The 22,971-nt window shown below is 35.0% G+C and overlaps 1 protein-coding gene across 2 annotated transcripts; it reads right to left on the reverse strand.

The window, feature by feature from the left end:
• Positions 1–12,704: 12,704 nt before the first annotated feature.
• LOC104110191 (probable glycosyltransferase At5g03795) lies at positions 12,705–16,511 on the reverse strand. 2 transcript variants are annotated; one of them, XM_009619638.4, is made up of 5 exons: positions 16,136–16,511; positions 15,837–16,045; positions 14,187–14,443; positions 13,707–14,055; positions 12,705–13,502 (listed from the first exon to the last, which is right to left on the reverse strand). In XM_009619638.4, the coding sequence occupies exons 1-5, from the start codon at positions 16,296–16,298 to the stop codon at positions 12,828–12,830; spliced, it is 1,653 nt and encodes a 550-aa protein (XP_009617933.1). In that variant the 5' UTR covers positions 16,299–16,511; the 3' UTR covers positions 12,705–12,827. The 2 variants fall into 2 exon arrangements, with proteins under 2 accessions (XP_009617933.1, XP_009617934.1); XM_009619639.4 differs by having other exon boundaries at positions 14,187–14,440; positions 16,136–16,509.
• Positions 16,512–22,971: the final 6,460 nt, after the last annotated feature.

Below are 22,971 nucleotides of genomic sequence, written 5' to 3' on the forward strand. Positions count from 1 at the left end.
TAATAATAATAATAATAATAATAATAATAATAATAATAATAATAATCATAATAATAATAATAATAATAATAATAATAATAATAATAATAATAATAATAATAATAATAATAATAATAATAATAATAATAATAGGGATAGTAGTAAGACCGGTAAATAATATCAATAATTGAAGTCAATTCAGCAGTCATAATCCCTCAATTTATTTCCATTGCGGCGTGCAACCCGCTCCAACAATATAAACTTAGAATCAAATCTGTTGCGGCGTGCAACCCGATCCAACAATATAACCTTTCAATTAAATTATGTTGCGGCGTGCAACCCACTCCAACAATATAAATTTTAAATATATTTGATGCTGCGTGCAACCCGATCCCCCAATATATTCATTTTCATTTACGTTGTGGCATGCAACCCGATCCCCCAATATATTTTAACAACTCTTAAATGTAATAAAAATACTCCAATACATACCACGTTCAATGAGAAACTATTAAGCATCAAGTCATACAATAATTATAATTTATTTATGAAACAAATAATGACAAGTAGCAATTAATTATGAAAATCAGAGAGAAAATAGACAGTTTAATATTTAATATGCTAAATATCAAGTAGCAATTAAGACACATAAATCAAATAAATATATAACAATTATTGTAGAAATTCAAGAATTAATATTTGACAAGGAATATGAGAGAAACAATTATTATAACAATTAATTCGTGTCTTAAAATAATTTAAGATGTTTAAATAATTAAGCAAACAATTAATTTGACAAAGTATAGGCACTCGTCACTTTGCTTATACATTGTTACATATGAAATTCACGTAGCAAATAATTCGAGGGTTTTATTCCCTCAAGTCAAGTTTAACCACGACACTTACCTCAATTTGTAACCAACTCAAGATTCCAATAAGCCTTTGCCTCGCGAATTTGTGTCCGAAATCCTCAAATCTAGTCATAAACAATTCAATATACTCAATACAAATTGTAGAAATTGATTCCATATGAATTTACTAATTTTTAGGATTAAAATCCAAAATTTATTTCAAATATTAATAGTGGGACCCACATCTCGAATCCAGGAAAAACTCACGAAATCCGAACACCCTTTCCGATACGAGTTCAACCATAAAAAAAATTATCGAATTCCGACATCTGATTGGCTTTCAAATCTTCATTTTACATTTTTGGAAGAGTAAATTTCGCCTACCTCCAGTTCCTCTTCGCAAACGCGAGATCCCTATCGCGAATGCGTAGAAGGAAACCAGACAGTGCATCAAAAAAAATTCCAGCAAGTTCTAAGTCAAAAATTCAACCTGTTAACCATCTGAAACTCACCCGAGGCCCCAAGGACCTCAACCAAATACACCACCAAGTCCTAAAACATCATACGAACTTAGTCGAAACCTCAAATCACATCAAACAGCGCTAAAACCACAAATCATACCACAATTCAAGCTTAAGGAACTTAAGAATTTTCAACTTCTACATTCGATGTCGAAACCTATCAATTCAAGTCCGAGTGACATCAAATTTTGCACACAAGTCATAAATGATATAACGAACCTATGAAAATTTTCAGAACTCGAATCCGACCCCGATATCAATAAAATTCAATTTGTGGTCAAACTTTAAAATCTTTAAGCCTTTAGGCTTCTAGTTTTTACCAACTGGCAATAATTCAAGTTAGGGACCTTCAAATTAAATTTCGGGTATATGCCCAAGTCCCAAATTACGATACGGATCTACATGAACTATCAAAATATTTATCCGAGTTTGTTTTCTCAAAAAGTTGACCAAAGTCAACGCAGTTGAGTTTTAAGGCTCTATTTCACATTTTAATCAATTTTTCATATATAATCTTTTCGAAAAATTATACGAACTGTGCACGCAAGTCGAAGAATGATGAGTAGTGCTTTTAGAGGTCTTATAACATAGAAATAATTATTAAATTTAAAGATGACCTTTTGGGTCATCACATTCTCCACCTCTAAAACAAACGTTCGTCATCGAACGGATCTAGAAAAAGTACCTGAGCTGGTGAAAAGGTATGGATATTTACTCCGCATGTCCGACTCGAACTCCCGGGTAGATGCTTCTACCGGGTGACCTCTCCATTGCACCCGAACTGAAGGATAACTCTTAGACCTCAATTGTCGGACCTGCCGGGCTCCTCCTCCTAAGTCAAATCCTTGTCCAATTGGATTGAGCTGAAATCTAGCACATGGGACAGATCACCATGATATTTTCGGAGCATAGACACATGGAACACCGGATGAACCGCTGATAAACTAGGTGGCAATGCAAGCCTGTAGGCTACTTCGCCTACCCTTTCAAGAATTTTGAAGGGTCATGAATACCTAGGGCTCAACTTGCTCTTCTTTCCGAACCTCATTACACTTTTTATAGGTGAAACCCGGAGCAATACTCTTTCTACAATCATGAATGCAATATCACGAACTTTACGGTCAGCATAACTCTTTTTCCTAGACTAAGCTGTGCGAAGTCGATCCTGAATAACCTTGACCTTATCCAAGGCATCCTGTACAAAATCGGTACCCAATAACCGAGCCTCTCCCAGTTCAAACCATCCAACTGGCGAACGACATCGCCTTCCGTATAATGCCTCATATGGAGCCATCTGAATGCTCGACTGGTAGTTATTATAATAAGCAAACGCCGCAAGTGGCAAGAATTGATCCCGAGAACCTCCAAAGTCTATAACACAAGCGCGAAACATATCTTCCAATATATGAATAGTGCGATCTGTCTGTCCGTCTGTCTGTGGATGAAATGCGGTACTCCACTCAAACCGCGTGCCTAACTCATGTTGTACAGCCCTCCAGAAGTGCGAGCTGAACTACGTACCTCGATCAGAAATGATAGACACAGGCACACTGATCTCGCGGATGTAAATTTCAGCTAACCGCTCTGAAGAATAGGTAACTGCTACTGGAATGAAATGTGCTGACTTGGTCAACCTGTCCAGAATGACCCATACTGCGTTGAATTTTCTCTGAGTCCATGGGAGCCCAACAACAAAATCCATAGTGATATGCTCCCACTTCCACTCAGGAATTTCTAACTTCTAAAGCAAACCACCAGTTCTCTAATGCTCGTACTTGAGTTGCTGACAATTTAGACACCGAGCTACATATGCAACTACATCCTTCTTCATTCTCCTCCACCAATAGTGTTGCCGTAAATCTTGATACATTTTGGCGGCACCTGGATGAATAGAATATCCGGGAGTGAACAACTCAACAAAATAATATTTTATAATTTAACACTTTGCCTCAAATATCATTTACGACCTTTATAACTCAATACCAATTGCAACAACATGAACTGGAAAGTAATTCATAAAGGAACAATGCCTTCTTTAATCCAAATTTTTGGCAAATAGATTAATGTCTCCTTTTAAACTTACATAATAAATTATTTACAAATGAATAATCCATAATGAAATTATCTTTAGGAAATATCAACTCAACAAAAACACGAAATTCACATAAAACTCAACGTGGCAATCACACCAAATTATCATATAAATATAATTTCAACAAACCTGGATTTATACATGACAAATAAAGGATTTACTATGTTCCAACAATTTTCTAATTTAATACATAAGGGCGTCTATGAATTTCAACCAATATAATTTGTACATATAAACCAAGTACGTACTCGTCATCTCGCGTACATGGTTTCAATTACATAATTTTCACATAAGACTCAATGCATAAGGGGTAATTTCCCCCACTCAAGATTAGGCAAGATACTTACCTTTTTGAAGTTATACCGATATTCCAAAATTGCCTTCTTGCTTGAATTGACCTCCGGACAGCTCAAATCTATCCAAATTAATTGTATAACTTCATTAAAATTCATCAGAAATAATTCCGGATAATAAAATATCAACTTAAAATTTTATTTTAAAAAGTCAACCAAAGTCAACGCGGGGCCCGCCTCTCGGAACGCGACAGAATTTTTACGAAATCTGAACACCCATTCCGATACGAGTCCAACCATACTAATTTCACTCAAATGTGACTCTGAATCGGTATTCAAATACCAAAAATTCATTTTATGAAATGTCTATAATTTCTCCCAAATTTCCATCTCAAAATATTGATTAAATGATGAAAACAATGATATGTTCATGTATGTTAACCAAATATGCATTAGAATTACTTACCCCGGTGAATTTCTTGAAAATCTCATGAAACATCGCCACAAACCGAGCTCCCAAAGTCCAAAAATGAAATAATACCCTAACCCTCGGCTATATAGTACCACGTCTGATCTCCCAATGTGCGGTCCGCACATTTTCAAGTGCTGCCGGGCATATTCAAGTTCTGCGGCCGCATAATTTTGAGTGCGGTCGCACTTCACTGTGATAGCTTATCGGGCTCTAGTAAATTGCTTATAACTTTTTGTACAAATGTCCAAATGATTCATACTATACCTTTCTGGAAACTAGATTCAAAGGGCTACAACTTTCGTTTTTGAATCATCTCCAAATTCGTTGTGGATTAAACTATATAAGCCTACGAAGTCGGACCATCGAACCTGCAGAACCCCTGATGTGCAGCCGCACACAAAATTGTGCGGTCCGCACTTTTCCTCTGAAGATCCAGAACAACATTAGAGTGCCGAAATGCCCAGACATCGCTCAAAACTCACCCCGAAACTCACCGAGCCACTCGAGATCCCGTTCAAATATACCAACAAGTTCCATAACATAACACGGACCTACTTGAGGCCTCAAATCACATCAAACAACATCAAAACGACGAATTGCACCTCAAATCAAAATCTATGAACTTTGAACTTTCAAATTCTATATATTGTGTCGAAACATATAAAATCAATCCGGAATGACTTTAAATTTTTCACACAAGTCATAAATGACATAACGGAGCTATGAAAATTTTCAGAACTGGATTCCGATTCCGATATCAAAAAGTCAACTCCCCGATCAAACTTCCCGAAAATTCAATTTTCGCCATTTCAAGTCAAATTCCACTACGGACTTCCAAATAATTTTCTGGACACGCTCTTGAGTCTAAAATCACCATACAAAGCTATTGGAATCATTAGAATTCAAATCTGAGATCGTTTACACATAAGTCAAATCTCTGGTAAACTCTTTTTATTTAAGCTTCAAAAATGAGAATTGTTCTTTTAATTAAATTCTGAATCTTCCGAAAATCAAACTCGACCACACCCGCGGGTCATAATACATGTTATGAAGCTTCTCGAGACCTTAAGTCACTGAACGAGGCATTAATTCTTAAAACGACAAGTCAAGTTATTACAAAACCTCTCCACGAACCGACGATAATAACCTGCCAAACCCAGGAAACTCCGGATCTCTATAACTGAAGTAGGTCTAGACCAATTCTAAACTGCCTAAATCTTCTTATGATCCACTATTATGCCTTCAACCGATACAACATGCCCCAAAAAGGCAACTGAGTTTAACCAAAACTCGCATTTCGAAAATTTGGCATATGACTGATTATTCTTCAAAGTCTAAAGCAAAATCTGAAGATGTTGCTCGTGCTCCTCTCGACTGCTGGAGTAAAACAAGATATCATCAATGAACACGACCATAAAAGAATCTAAATAGGGTTTGAACACTCGATTCATCAAATCCATAAATGTTGCTGGGCATTTATCAGCCCAAATGACATCATTAGGAATTCATAATTCCCAATATCGAGTCTGAAAAGTTGTCGTATGGACATCGGATGCCCTAATCTTCAACAGATGATAACTAGACCTCAAATTGATCTTCAAAAATACCTTGGCACCCTGAAGCTGATCGAATAAGTCATCAATTCTTGGCAACAGATATTTGTTTTTGATAGTGGCTTTATTTAACTGTCGATAATATATACATATCCGCATAGAACCATCTTTCTTCTTTACAAATAATACTGGGGCACCCCCGGGCGAGACACTAGGTCTAATGAATCCCTGATCAAGCAAGTCTTGTAACTGCTCCTTCAATACTTTCAACTCCAGCGGGGCCATACGGTATGGTGGGATAGAAATGGGCTGAGTGCCCAGAGCTAAATCAATATAGAAGTCAATATCTCTGTCGGGTGGCATCCCCGGCAGGTCTGCAGGAAATATATCTGGAAATTCATGGACAACTGGAACTGAATCTATAGAAGGAACATCCGCACTAGAATCGTAAATATGAGCCAAATAAGCTAGATAACCCTTCTCGACCATACATCGAGCCTTCACATAAGAGATAACTCTACCGGTGGAATAACCAGGAGTTCCTTTCCACTCTAACCGAGGTAACCCCGGCATGGCTAGGTTCACCGTCTTGGCATGACAATCCAATATAGAATAATAAGGTAACAACCAATCTATACCCAAGATGACATCAAAATCTACCATATTAAGAAGTAGAAGATCCACACTAGTCTCAAGACTACCAATAGTAACCACACACGAATGATAGACATGATCTACCACGCTAGAATCTCCCACCAGAGTGGACACACACAGAGGAGCACTCAGAGAATCACGAGGCATCACTAGATATGAAGCAAAATAAGAGGACATAGGAATAAATAGATCCTGGATCAAATAGAACTAAAGCATCTCTATGGCAAACTGGAACAATACCTGTGATCACTGCATCGGATGACTCGGCCTCAGGCCTAGCTGGAAAAGCATAAAATTGGGGTTGGGCCTCACCACTATGATTTGCGTCTCTGGGACGGCCTCTAACTGGCTGGCCTACACCTCTAACGGCCTGACCTCCACCTCTAGTTGCCTGACCCCTACCTCTATCTGTCTGAGCAGGCGGTGAAGCAACCGGTGCCGGTATGATGGCACGAGAATCCTGCTGAGATCTGTTACTTGACAACCTAGGGCAATACCTCATGATGTGACCAATGTCCCCACACTCATAACACCCATCATGCTGCCTTGGCTGCTGAAGCTGAAGCTGGCCCGAACGGGCCGGATAACCGCTATAGTGACTCTGGAGTGGTGGTGCGCTGATAGGAGCTGAATGTGTGCCAAATACTGGCTGCCCAGAGTAAGGAATAATAGGATCGTGACTCCCTGAAGCACCGTGAGATGCCTGAAGTGCTGAATGAAACGGTCTGGGAGGATGACTCCTACCAAAATTACCCCTGCCTCCAGACGAGGTACCAATGAACCCACCGAACTCACGAGGCCTCTTATCAGACCCCTGCCCTATCTCCTGTGCAAAAACCATCTAGATCCTCCTCGCAGCATTAGCAGCCGCCTGAAAGTAAATCTCACTTCCGGTTTCCTTGGGCATCTGAAGCCTAATAGGGTAAGTAAGTCCCTCAATAAACCTCCTCACTTTCTCTCCCTCAGTAGGAAGTAAAAGGAGAGCATGACGGGCTAGATCCACAACGGGTCTCGTACTGAGTAACAGTATACTGCCCTACTGTAGACGCTCAAATTGCCTGCGAAAATCCTCTCTCAATGTGATAGGGAGGAACTTCTCTAGAAATAGCCATGAGAAATGCTCCTCGGTCAATGCAGGCGATCCAACTGGTCTGGTTAATATATAATCCCTACACCACCTCTTGGCGGAACCCGTCATCTGAATTACAGCAAAATCAACCCCATTAGTCTCAACTATACCCATGTTCTGCAATACCTCATGGAGCGGTCAAGATAATCTTGTGGGTCCTCAGAAGGTGTACCACTGAAATGAACTGGAAAGAGCTTAGAAAACTTGTCCAGCCTCAATAAAGCCTCAGAAGGCATGGCGAGCCTATCACCGGCCTGTGTCGCAACAACTGGCTGAACTACCCCAACTGGCGGGGCTGCTGGAGCCTGATACTGGGAGTTATCTGCTCCGGAGCTGGAGTAGGGGGAGTTTGTGCTCCTCCCCCAGCCTGTGAGACGGTTGGTGCCACTGAAAATGTACTATTCTGGGCCACACCCTCCATTAGGCTCACCAAATGGACTAAAGCGTCCTGAAGTACTGGAGTAGCTATGAACCCTTCCTGAACCTGAACTGATCCAACCGGTACAGTCTGAACTGGAACCTCCTCCTGAAGATCCACCTGAAGTTCTACAATAGGTGATGCTGCTTGAGCTCTAGACTGAGCTCTACCTCTGCCTCTCCCTCGGCCTCTAGCACGACCTTGGTCTCAACCTCTACCCCTGGTCATAGTTGCCACCGGGGGCTCTGGTCCCTATCCATCGGTAGATGTATTACGTGTTCTCACCATCTGCGAGAGAATAAGAATAAATGGTTCAATCATCGATGATAGAATAAAATCGCACGACAGAATAAGAAGGAAGTGATATTGTTCCTAAACTTCATAGCCTCTGAGAGATAAGCACAGACGTCTCCGTACCGATCCTTCAGACTCTACTAAATTAGCTCGTGACTCGTGAGACCTATGTAACCTAGTGCTCTGATACCAACTGTCACGACCCGAAATTCCCACTTTCGGGACCGTGATGGCGCCTAACATTTCACTTGCTAGGCAAGCCAATATTAGAATATAATTTGCCATTTTAACATAATTTTAAATTATAACAAAGAAATAAATGCGGAAATAAATTCTAAAATAAAGTGAATAATCCATAATAATCGCGATGTCTAAATACCATCCCAGAACTGGAGTCACAAGTGCACGAGCTTCTAGAATAATACAAATAAGGGTCTGAATAAAATAAAGTTGTCTTAAAGAAAACACACAGCTAAAATAAAGTAGACGGGGACTTCAGAACTGCGGACGATGTACAGTTATACCTCAAGTCTCCTGTGGGTAGCTGAAATCCGAGCAAGTCTATGGTACGCCGCTGGGACCAACTCCGAAATCTGCACAAGAAGTGCAGAGTGTAGTATGAGTATAACCGACCCCATGTACTCTGTAAGTGCCGAGCCTAACCTCGACGAAGTAGGGACGAGGCTAAGGCATGTCGCTTATAATAATAATAATAATAATAATAATAATAATAATAATAATAATAATAATAATAATAATAATAATAATAATAATAATAATAATAATAATAATAATAATAATAATAATAATAATAATAATAATAATAATAATAATAATAATAATAATAATAATAATAATAATAATAATAATAATAATAATAATAATAGGAATAGTAGTAAGACCGGTAAATAATATTAATAATTGAAGTCAATTCAGCAATCATAATTCCTCAATTTATTTTCATTGCGGCATGCGACCCACTCCAACAATATAAACTTAGAATAAAATCTGTTGCGGCGTGCAACCCGATCCAACAATATAACCTTTCAATTAAATTATGTTGCGGCGTGCAACCCGCTCCAACAATATAAGCTTTAATTATATTTGTTGCTGCGTGCAACTCGATCCCCCAATATATTCATTTTCATTTCCGTTGTGGCATGCAACCCGATCCCCCCAATATATTTTAACAACTCTTAAATGTAATAAAAATACTCCAATAAATACCACGTTCAATGAGAAACTATTAAGCATCAAGTGATACAATAATTATAATTTATTTATGAAATAAATAATGACAAGTAGCAATTAATTATGAAAATCAAGGAGAAAATAGAAAATTTAATATTTAATATGCTAAATGTCAAATAGCAATTAAGACACATAAATCAAATAAACATGTAACAATTATTGCAGGAATTCAAGAATTAATATTTGACAAGGAATATGAGAGAAACAATTATTATAACAATTAATTCGTTTCTTAAAATAATTTAAGATGTTTAAATAATTAAGCAAATAATTAATTTGACAAAGTATAGGCACTCATCACCTTGCCTATACATCGTTACACATAAAATTCACGTAGCAAATAATTCAAGGGTTCTATTCCTTAAAGTTAAGGTTAACCACGACACTTACCTCGATTTGCAACCAACTCAAGATTTTAATAAATCTTTGCCTCACGAATTCGTGTCCGGAATCCTCAAATCTAATCATAAACAATTCAATATACTCAATTCAAATCGTAGAAATTGATTCCATATGAATTTATTAATTTTCGGGATTAAAATTCGAAATTTATTTCAAAAATCAACAGTGGGACCCAAGTCTCGAATCTCGGAAAACTCACGAAATCCGAACACCCGTTCCGATACGAGTTCAACCATAGAAAAATTATTAAATTCCGACATCGGAATGGCTTTCAAATCTTCATTTTATATTTTCAGAAGATTTTATAAAAATCTGATTTTTCTTCCATAAATTCACGGATTCATGATGTAAAAGAGTATGGAATCATGAAATATATTCAATATAGGATAAGGAACACTTAACCCAATGTTTTTCCGTAAAAATCGCCTAAAATTCGCCTTACTCGAGCTCAAAATCTTGAATAATAAAAAATGGGATGAAATTTCATTTCCAGAACTTAAGTTCTGTTGTCCAAGAATTTCTTCTTCGCGAATGCGATAGCACCCTCACGTTCGCGAAGCACATTTTTGTATTGCCCCATATTTCTTCTTCACGAATGCGAGGGCAGTCTCACGAACGCGATGCCTTGCCAAACTTCGCCTTCGCGAACACGGTCTCCCCTACGCGAACGCGAAGCCTTATCGCTTGGTGCCCGGCCAGGCCTCTCCCTTCTACGCAAACGCGAATGCTCCCACGCGTTCGAGATGAACACTGCCCTTTACCCCTTCGCGAATGCGGTCCCCTCTTCGCGAACGCGAAGTGTAAATTCCGCCTGCTTCCAGTTCCTCTTCGCGAACGCGAGACCCCTATCGCGAACGCGAAGAAGGAAACCAGACAGTGCATCAGAAAAATTCTAGCAAAGTTCAAAGTCCAAAATTCAACCCGTTAATCATCTAAAACTCACCCGAGGCCCCCGGAATCTCAACCAAATACACCACCAAGTCCTAAAACATCATACTAACTTAGTCGAAACCTCAAATCATATCAAAGAATGCTAAAACCATAAATCATACCACAATTCAAGTTTAAGGAACTTAAGAATTTTTAACTTCTACATTCAATGCCGAAACATATCAATTCAAGTCCGATTGACCTCAAATTTTGAACACAAGTCATAAATGACATAATGGACCTATAAAAAACTTCATAATTCGAATCCGACCCTGATATCAATAAAAGTCAATTTGTGGTTAAACTTTGAAATCTTTAAGCCTTTAGGCTTCTAGTTTTCGCCAACTGGCGATACTTCAAGTTAGGGACCTCCAAATTAAATTTCGGGCATACGCCCAAGTCCCAAATCACGATACGGACCTACCAGAACTGTCAAAATACTGATCCGAGTCTGTTTGCTCAAAATGTTGACCAAAGTCAACTCAGTTGAGTTTTAAGGCTCTATTTCACATTTTAATCAATTTCTCATATAAAAACTTTCTGAAAAATTATACGGACTGCGCACTCAAGTCGAGGAATGATGAATAGTGCATTTTGAGGTCTTAGAACACAGAAATAATTATTAAATTTAAAGATGACCTTTTGGGTCATCACAGACTTACCCGGATGAAGGATAATCTAGTGATTGACTCCTTGATTCTTGAAGATTGGTGCAAGATTGGATGAGTGGGAGGTTAAGTTTTCTCCTTCTCTCTCTAAAATTCTCTCACCTCTCTCTAGACTCACCAGAAAATCGTCCCAAATAAAGCCCGAAGGTTATTTATTAAAATAGGGTCGGGTTGTAAAAACCCATAAATTTGCACAGCCGCGCCGCATGGGGCGCGGGGCGGTAGTGAAAATGTGCCTAGTAACGAAATTTTGAAGTGTTCTGGAGATCCTCACAGGCGGCTCGCATGGGGCGGCTCGGTAGTGTCACATTCTGCCATCTTTGGATAATTTGGTCATAATTTCTTGTAGGAGTGTCCAAATGACGAACAGTTTGAAGCGTTAGAAACTAGACTCGAAGATCTTTCATTTGATAGGTTGTTCATCACATAAATCTTTATATATATATATATATATATATATATATGCGTTAGAAACTAGACTCGAAGATCTTTCATTTGATAGGTTGTTCATCACATAAATCTTTATATATATATATATATATATATATATATATATATATATATATATATATGCTCGTCCAAAATTTGGTCTTGTGCGTACTCATTTGAAACTTTAGTATATCATGTAATTTTCCAACTTGGCTTAGACTTAGGCCTCTCCTTAGGCCCCACATCACTTATAATATGCCTTGTACACTTATTATCATATCCAATTGATATCCATCATATTAATAGTCCTCGTCTGCACACAAAATAATATAATTAGCACACGTCAATTTTTTTAATAGCGCTTAAGGAATTCGAAATTTTTCGGGGGCGCTACAAATAGAATCATCCCACTACTTCCTTTGTAGTCTCTAGTTAATGTAGTAATCTTGCTTCCTAGCAAGCCGGCCATCACTTAATTAAAAATAAATTGCAATTAGACTTTAATCAAACTGTGCATAGCCATCCATTAATGGTTAACAAATAAATTACAAAATATTATATTATTTTTCCCTTGAATAATTAATGATTATTCCAAAAGATATTTCATGTTTAGAATCTTCCAAAAGGGAATGGGAGATTAATTAACAAAGACAAACACAATATAGCGACTACTATTAGGCTTACTAAACATTGACTTAGAATCAAATAGGCCTACTAAATTTTGATATAGCACGGCATATACATACATTAGTTACCTAAAAACAAATATTTCACCGAATTAATTAACGTAATTCACTACACAATTTCATTGTAAAACACGTGGTTCACATAAACACAGTCCTCAAGTTTTCCCTTGTTACTACATTAACACTACAAGAAAATACAGATATATTACAAATATTCAACACCACGAATTCTCATGTTTAGTCTTCTAAGCCAAATAGAATGAAGGATCATGTGAAACACATCGTAACGTTTTGGAGGCATATTAACTTCGAAATGCCTCCTCACTTGTTTACCTCTTCTTTGCAACCTTATATATTGCCTTGTCGAAATTCCAGCCAGAATTTTCTTCAAGTTAGGAATTTCCTCAACAAGAACTTCAACCGAGAACGATTTCCAGTTTAAAACATCGCTAAAAGGTAGTACGTAATGGTCCTTAATAAGGACCGGAACACAACCCGTGTAAAGTGCCTCGACCATTCGTGGACTAGCAACTTCATAACCACTTGGACATAAGCAATACTTACTCTTCCTTAGCATGCCATAGTACGAGACACCCTTTGGTAGATACCTATGAACTTGGATATCGTCGTCTTTGTTTTCCCAATGCTCGAGAAGTATCGGGCGTATAGGTCCATGAAGTCCTCCGGCGAAGAACGCCAAAATTGATCGATGTGATGGGGATGGACCGCCAATTAGGCCGTCCATTGTACCTCCCGGAAGAAGGATCTCCGGAAAGGATACATCTTTAGAAGGTTTGAATCCTTCCGAGGTATTTGCGTTGCATAACGCTCTAATTGAGTTCTTGAATAGCTCCGGAACAGCCTTGGAAATTTCAGGCCCCTACAAAATCGACGCATTCCAAAACAATCATTATTCTAATAACAAACTTTTCTCTAGAAACAACAACATACGCAGTTTAATCCCACAAGTGGAGTTTGGGAAGGGTAGTGAGGACGCAGCCTTACCCCTACTCAAAAAAGGAATAATTAAGTTGAAAATTACAATGAAAAACGGTCAACGCAGGAGTAGGGTGTAAGGTTTTACCCAATCATGGCAAGCAAGCATGAAGTGATCCGCGCCTAGGCTTCGATTCCAGTAAGGATATTTCCCAGCGACAAGATTAATGTAATCCCTAAGCGTTTGTTTCATAGGATTCCAATGTTCTTTGGAGTTTCTATCATATATGAAGTGAACTATTGCCGTCACACTGATTGGTAGGAAAAATATATGAGCTTTCTCAGGGTCTCTAGTTCGGAATTTGGTCGTCTCCATTTGATAAATAAAGTTTCCCTCCATCGCGTATATGCTTTTGCACGGACCATTGTGAAAAATAGGCTGATCGCCTTCTTCGTACACAAATACCTTGAATTGCTTTTCCATTTCCAAATAACTCCTGAAGTTACAACCAAAATACATTACACAAACAAATCGGACACAAAAAAAAAATAGATTTCTTGATTAAAAAGTGTCAATTATGATGAACAACAAAAGCAAATTAATAATGAACGATAAACAGCGCCACACCTATGAAAAGCATTGGCATTCCAATACATAGGACCTGATGGAATGTAATCGGCATCATCTGTTTGATTTCCAGACGTAGCGGCTTCTTTGATGGCGGCTCGAAATTTCCCTAATTTGGCTTCTAATCTCTCCAAATTGCTAAACTTTCTCTTGATTCTGGTTTCAATTGGAAGAGCATGAGTTTCATTCAAAGAAGGGAACTCATGTGGTTTGTCATAGGAAATAATGTTAAAACTTTCATTCTTCTGTATAACCTGCTTAAAAAGATTTGCAAAAATTACCATTCAGTAAGGAGAGATTTGTCCACGATATTCGCTACAAAAATTACCAAATCACTATTACATGCAAACTACTTAATAACTGATAATGACAATTGACAAGTATTATTTGCTTAAAATTATGAGGCCACTGCAAAATATATACTCCCCCCATCCCATTTTATATAAAGATATTACTATTTTGAGAGTCAAAACAGTAATCATTACGTATGTCAACTTATAATATGTAATTTTCAAATATGTAAATTATATTTAAAACACGAAGAATTTATACATGAATTCAAATAGAAAATCATGTGCTTTGAAGCTCATACTTCAACCCTTCAATTCGGACAGAGGGAGTAAGATTTAGTTCAGAAATCTTTCTTCCTCTTTTTCCTTTTTCCCGATCATCGGATATAAAGTATTTCTAATTAAACCATCCAAAACACACCCCTCCCCACAAAAAAGAGAAGGAAAATAAGAGAAAAAAAGAAAAGGCAATCACATTTCCCCTGCTTTTTTATTTCTTTTTTCCACAGACAAGAAAATAACTACTTGTAATGCGGTTTATTCATACCAGTTCAGTTAAATTCTATGAACTATGCAGAAAATAACTATTCAAAGGGGAAACAAATATACACTGAAAAGTACTCAGTAGTCGGTACCCACTAGAACAGATACAAAACTTGACCAAAAAATAAATAAAAACAAAAAATTACAGAAAACTCATAGCTCCATTGTTTTTTCTCCTTCTAAAAATTACTACTCCTATCATTTAGCAATAAATTAACTACAGACATCTAAAGTTCACGAACCTTTAATTTTAGAGTTTAACTTCTATATACTAACAATGTAATTTTTTTTTACAATATCAGGTCACTTCAAATGTAGTACTAACAGGTAATCCCCCTTAACAAACTGAATTAGTAAATAGCAGATCCACTAAATTGTATTGATAGTGTAATTTTTACATTGTTAGCGAATATAAGTTAAATCCTTATTTTTAATCCAAGAAACTCTGATTTTAGGCTCTACTTTTTAAAAATAAAATCATCACAGACACTCAGAAAACAAAAAAAGTACATGCACATAAAAATGCCCACAAATTTCCTTTAAAACATTTTAAAAAAAAAAAGATAGAGAAAAAAAAATTGAATTAGTAAATATCAGACATTAAATTGTATTGATAGTGGAATTTTTACATTGTTAGTGAATATAAATTAAATTCTTAATTTTAATGTAGGAACTCTGATTTTAGGCCCTACTTTTTAAAAATAAAATCATCCCAGCACACAGAAAAGAAAAAAGTACATGCATATTAAAATGCGCACAAAATTCCTTTAAAGCATTAAAAATATTGAGAAAAAAGAAACAGAAAAATAAGACTTACTGGTTGCTGAATTTCTTGAAGTTCTTGAGCTTCTTTCTGAACTTCTTGATCAGATTCAGCAGTAAGTGGAGAAAAACTATTACTACTGTTAAAGCTGTAGTCTTCCAACAGAGCTTCTTCTCGGTTAGCGCCGCCGTTTCCAGCCACCGCCACCGCCACCACTTTTGGCTGAAAATCCGGTTGCTCACCGCCGGAACTCTTTTTAAGTACTGTTTAAGAAGCAAAAATTAGTAAAATAACCATTAAAGTATTATTACTAAAATAATTATTATTAGTAATCCAGTCCAAAGAATACTAACCTGAAGAAAAAAGCCAACTTGAAGAAGAAGAAAATAAAGAAGTTGAAGTTTTTGAATTATTCCCAAAAGCGAAAAAAATAGAAACCAAAATAAATGGCACCATAATCCACAAAAGCCTCGTTGATGTTGATGAATAATACATCTTTTTTCTATAACTTTCCATGATTTTACATAAACAACAACAATAACACAAAAAAGCTTACTATATGGTACTCCTATATATATAAGGTGAAATTATTATGGGTTTGGATATTCTTTTCCTATTATATGTATGTATTTATTTTCTTGGGAAAGTGAAGGAAAGAGGAGATGGGGTTTTGGAATAATGAAGGAGAAGAGCAACAATTGGTGAGAAAAGGTTGCGATAGACTGCCAAGCGTCTCTTAGTCTAAGCCTTTATTTTCGAGGAGTTCATGCAAAAATACATCATTTTTCTTTTCTTTTTTTCATTTCACCTTTGTCCTTTTCCTATTTATTTCCCAGAAAATAATGCATACAAATATGCTTTTTTGTTTTGGATTTTAGTTATAGTATAGTATATTACTCCACATGCAATGATATTGTAAGGATCTTTTTATACAATTTTTGTATATATGCTAGCTACACTATATACTTATTAGATTATGAATTAATATTTGAGATTTGTCAATAAGTATAATAAATAATCTGATTGTATAAATAATTTTTATGTTATTAATTATTAGAGCAAAAAATTTGAACTCATTTATTTTATTGTTTTAAAAAAAATTCAAGTTCAATAGCGGTCGTGCATATACAAATTCAGTATACTCTCTTCAATAGTACTTTTTATTATAAATTTATAACGATTTTGGACATGTCAATTAGCATGAATATTGGTTAATCTATTAGGTGTATGTTGTTTTCCATCATCATAAGTACTAAAAAAAATTCTTTATGAAAATTTAACAAATTATCTCAAATTTAGAGCACACTTGGTTTGATATATTTGAGGTGGATGAACGGGTGTGTTATTTAATGAGTAGAATTTTAAACTTTTGAAAATGGCATTAAATTTAAGGAAGTTTTAAATAGGGTCGTTTTAGAACCTGAAATGTGTAATTAGATTTTCATAACTGCAATTTGTTGTCATTAATATGTTATGGAAAGGAATTTATTTAGGATAGGTAATTCACATGGTATAGTGGAGCTGAATTAGGAAGGTAGTTTTCAAGATTCTCATTGAACTATTTGTCAAAAAGTAAGAGAAATTCAACTACTAAAATATAGGACATGCATCATGGCTTTTGAGTTTTTGACTTTTCTATTTTCCTTTTATGCAGAAGGTTGGGCCATTTTATGTCCTCTGTCGATGATTCTACCTTACATTTTAATATTTTTCAAAATTTGGTATGTTTTACTAAGAAGAGAAACTACTTTAAGTTCAAATATACTCATATATAGAATATAATACACTTAATTAAATTAGAAAAGAGAAGACGTATTTACTTGCATGGCTGACTGTTACAGCTCAGCCCACTAGTAATATTATCCACTTTGGGCCTAGACCCGTACGGCTTTAAAACGTGTCACTAAAGTCTAAGGTCTGTCAACTTATATAGTCACCATATCTCCCGTATTTTGTCGATGTAGAATTCACCTAGAGTGTCACATACACACCCTTTAGGGACTCTGTGTCGTCGCTGAGATTTGTCCCACCAACATTTAAGATTGCATGCGAAGTGAATCTGATACCAACTTTGTCATGACCCAATTTAAGATCATGACCGGCGCTTGGGAGCAAGTGCTCCCAAGTAAACCTTATCGGTATTTTACATAAAATTAAACAAAGTTTTTCCTATTTTAAGATTAACCAAATATTATCATGTCTCATTAATAAACACAACAAATCAATATTCATCAAAAGCAGTCATAATCTTCATCAATTAATAAAAAATAAGCCTCTACCAATATTATCAACCTTTTCCAACATAATAATACTAAATCAATCTCCAAAATACATAAAGAAAGTGCAATATTTGTCACTGGTCTATAATAATAAAAGGATACTCATGACACCAATAAAAATGATTATGGAGCGACTTTAAAAGCTCGAAAGGAAGGAACATGACAAATAGATAATCTATTCGCCCACGTGAATAAGTGCGGGGTTCACCGGAAATTGTCAATTCGTGCGCTCTAATTAGGGAGGTCATCGTTTGCATCACCTGTTGTCTCTGGAAAAAATAATAACGGGGGGCGAGTCGCTAGCTCAGTGAGTAATAATATTTAACCACAACTATTTTTAATTGGGGACAAGTCAGAGAACATACAATATATTAACCAGAAAATATTATTAAGATGCCCTTTCAAACACAATTAAAAGAAATCAGCCTCATCATGTGTTTAATATAAATAGAAATCAATTAACCATTCGGTAATAAATTCGATAAACACTATGTTATATCAAATATTCATTTTTGGAAGGTTTCAATAAACGGATCATGTAATCGGTATAAGTGTGGACCTCTTCGCAAGAAATCAAATACAACGGTAGTCCTTACTCGAGGAAAATCAGTAACGGTATGCTAGTTCTACCTTCCCACTAGCGAGGGCTGTAACGGTAATCCATAATTACAAGGTGCATCAGGTCTAGTGAACCTGCCGTAGCTATGGGGGTCCTTCAAGTCTCCTCCCATTTATACTTGTCTCTGTAATTGGTAAATACTCGTATAAAAATATTTTAAGATAATATAGGGTATTTTAGTTTTTATCAAATCATGTAATTTCATTTCGATAACAATAAATATTATCTCAAGTAATGGTAAAACATATTCAGTAACAATGAGAACATTCAAATAACTGTAATCATCTCAAATAAATATAGCGGTATCATATCAAATAAAAAACTTGTCTCACGTGCAAATTCAAAACAGTCGGTAACATGTTTATATTAAAATTATGTGCAAATCATGAAAATTGAAGAAACACAAATTGCGTAAGGTTACTAATCACCTCTTGATGTCAACTAAACAAAGCTTAACTTCTAGTCAGATCCGGATTGCTTAGCTCGTTTACGAATCTATAAATCAATTTAAAGCTTAGTATTATCATCCACTAGTTCAGTAATTTATAATTAAGGTGATAACGGATCACTATTCCAATTGTATATTTATATAAATTATGGTTTAAGTAAAGGCGAGATGACACCTCTTAGAATAAGGATTCCTATCCTTTTTCCTTAATGTTTTTGTCATTTTAATTTTTTTATTTTCTTTCTAAATAAATCAATTGAAAAATGCTTTGATCTTTTCAAAAAAAATACTTTTTAAATATTTTGATCAAACACCTTAAATTTCTTTAAAAGTATTCCCTCCGTCTTAATTTATGTGAACCTATTTCCTTTTTAGTCCGTGCCAAAAAGAATGACCCATTTTCTTATTTGGCAATAATTTACCTTTATGCAATGATTTATAGCCACACAAAATATATGTGCCTCATTTTATATCACATGTTCAAAAGTCTTCTATCTTTTCTTAAACTTTGTACCCAATCAAATGGGTTCACATAAATTGAAACGAAGGGATTATTATTTTTCACAAAAAAAAAATATTTTTAGCCTTCCACAAGCCTGGCCAAACAAGCTAAATTCTATAAATACTCATTGTCTTGAGTCTATAATTGGTACAAAGTACAAAGGAATGGGTTTGAGGAGTAGATTAGTCACAGCTTAAGTAGTACTAACAAAGATGATTATTATTTAACTTTTCTCTCTTTTGGCTTGTTTCATTGCTTGGTTATGATCTTTTTGGAATTGTAGAAGATAGGAATGAGGCCTTCGTCACCATACAATTTCTATTCTCGTATTGTATGATTGCTCTTAAAGATCAATCATGAGTATAATATAATATTTTGTTAAAACGATATATGTCATGTAAATATTTAAATAAAAACAAAGATATCGTTTTATACCTTTCTTGTTTCTACAAGTATTAGAATCTTATGAAAAGTAATCACCTCGTATTCATAAATATATTTCTATAAAAATCTTTAAAATAATATTGCATAGATCTCCCTTCACCGCTTCTATTTGCAAATCCAAGTATTTTGGGTGATTAAATAGTACTCTTAATTAAATTGAAGGCTCGACCTTAGCAACCTAACCTCCTTCACTTCATCTTTTCGCTCTAGCATAATGAATACTCTTATGATTTTCTTACTTTTAGATTAGTCTGAGCAATAGATCTCTAATTTTTCGCTTAAGCTTCATACCAAGGTTAGGTGATTATTAATATAAAAAATAATTAAGCCATATGCACTGATATTACAAAAAAAATCTTAGTATTTGGTACTGTAGCTAATTTGCTCTAACATGTTATCTACTCTATTATTCAAGCCACAAGATTTGGCTTGATGTTAGTCAAAAACAGGTTAGCTTACTGGTGATGTAAAAGAAATCATATGTCCAGATTTTATAACTCATATAGTAAAAAAGAGTTTTAATGATATTAATAAGCAATTAATTCACCAATTTTGACCAGATGTAATAATAATGAGTCATAATCAGGTCAATTTTGTACCAACTTGAAGATAAACGTAGTTAAAAATCAAAATAATATTTCTTCATTAAAAGCCAAAGAGACGTTATCACATATTCTGGTTTATTTATTTTTAACATTCGAAATATTAGTGACATAAAATAGCACCGTCCATTGCGTGTCAGTTTGAGTTCCCCTTTGATTGACACATTTCATTTGCAAAGCTTTAAAAAAAGAAGATTCTTTCCCCCAAAATGTTGTTTCAGATAACTCAGAAAGGTAAGACGAATCAGCTGCTTCCTTTATTACTCTTACGTCTTTATTGTTGCTTTATTTAATTTATATTTTGCTGTCAGTTTTCAAACAGAAAAATATTGATAATTTTAAATAATAAATGTCAACTCCTAAATTACGTATGAGGAAAAAACCGTATCACTTTCCTGAGTTCCAGCTCTTTTTCACAAAGCTAATTGAACAATTTGAGAGTTTTAAAAGAGTTTCTAGATTTTAAACGATTGTTTGGGACTATTTTTTTTTAAAAAAGTGTTGTAATGTTTATTTGAAAAGGATATTTCAAATACTTAAGGATCGTTTAAATTCGTGAAAAGAAAAGTTAATTGTTAGTTTATATAATCCACTCGAACTAATTACCTACTGCAACATATAATTATTGTCTAAATTACATGATATATAAGACATTATAATTTATATCCTAAACTCTTAATTATGAGTATAAAAATTCCATTTCATCACATGTCATTATTTAGCTGTCTTTCATGGGTAGAGGGCAGCTGTTCAAATACAACATTAGTGCCTGGAAAATCTATACATTATAATCGCCTTCAAATAATAGCCGACAAAGTATATTTTTATTATTAAAATACTTATATTATATATATATATATATATATATATAATATTAATATATATTTTTAACTAGCGATTGTAATTATTTTTTATCAACCCACTAACAGCTTGTTTGGATGGTCGTCACCTATTGTATTGTATCGTATTGTTATTTTAAATACGATATTTCTTTGATTGTTACTTAAATTTTATTGTATCGTATCGTTAAATCCGTCGTTACGTAACGACGAAATGTGTCACTTTATGTAACGACCGATTTGGTGTGGTTGCGTCGTTATCTTGTCTTTTTCTCTCATCTCACCCTTCACTATTATTAAATAATTTTATTTTATCATTTACCCTATCTTTTTATATAATAAATTTACCCTGTATCATAATTTTTCTTCATAATATTGTAAATTTATTTTTCATATTGTTGGTGCATGATATCATGAAACAACGACAAACGATACATTCTATTAAAATATTGTATTTATCAAACTATACAATACAATACATTATGAAACGATGTGTAACAACCGTATGTATTGAGGCAATGGCGAGTGGAATAGGGGATTTTTGTTACAGTAGTACTTGAGCATCTAATAATGAATGTCACAAAAGGATACAGTTCTAGAATGTTGTAAAAATTTTATTATTTGAATTCAATATCTTCTGGTAAAGTTGGCAGTTGTTACACAAAAATCAGAATAAAAGAGTTGAGAATCTAAATAAGATACTACCAAAAGGCAGAAGAAATAAGTTAGCAAAAGCAATATATCAAGGTGTCAACACTCCAAAGTCAAAAATACAACCAATTTACACAAGTAGCCTTTGCAAAAATTTACGAATATAGCCACTATCTCTTCTAAGTAGAAAGGTCAGATATTTATTATGATCTCTATTCAAGCATGACTCTTGCTGCTCATTTATTAGTATAATAATAAGGTGTTTTCTTCTATTTAATCCAGGCGTTTATTTTGAATTCTCAATATGTGTTTCCATTTTCCGTTATTCCTCAAGAAATTATGCTAAAGAATATGAAGTATTTATTCAAAATTTTCATCTTTTGAGTCACGTAATTAGCACAACATGAGAAACTCGTCAAAGTAATTGCTCGTAACATAAATTTATAGATGCCAAGAAATAGAATCTCGAGGTTTTAAATAAATGAAATCAAGAATTCAAGATTAATTTGCCTAGTAGTGGATATGTGATTTGGTTTCATATTATTGCCATATATAGTTCACGACAAATTGTAAGAGTAGAGTCAAAAGTTGGTTATTCGTGCAACTTTGTCCCATGCACATCCAGAAACAAAAGGAGGGCTTACTGTTTAAATCCAAATGTTGATCCAAGGTTATTTGTCACGATCCAAAATCCGTTAAGGGTCGTGATGGCGCCGGACACCACTGTCAGGCAAGCCAACACTAAATAGTTAATTAAATTCTCATTTTAATATTTTTGAAATCGTAAATTTACTTCAATTTATCT

Source organism: Nicotiana tomentosiformis, chromosome 7 (assembly GCF_000390325.3).
Source record: "Nicotiana tomentosiformis chromosome 7, ASM39032v3, whole genome shotgun sequence".
Taxonomy (NCBI): Eukaryota; Viridiplantae; Streptophyta; class Magnoliopsida; order Solanales; family Solanaceae; genus Nicotiana; species Nicotiana tomentosiformis.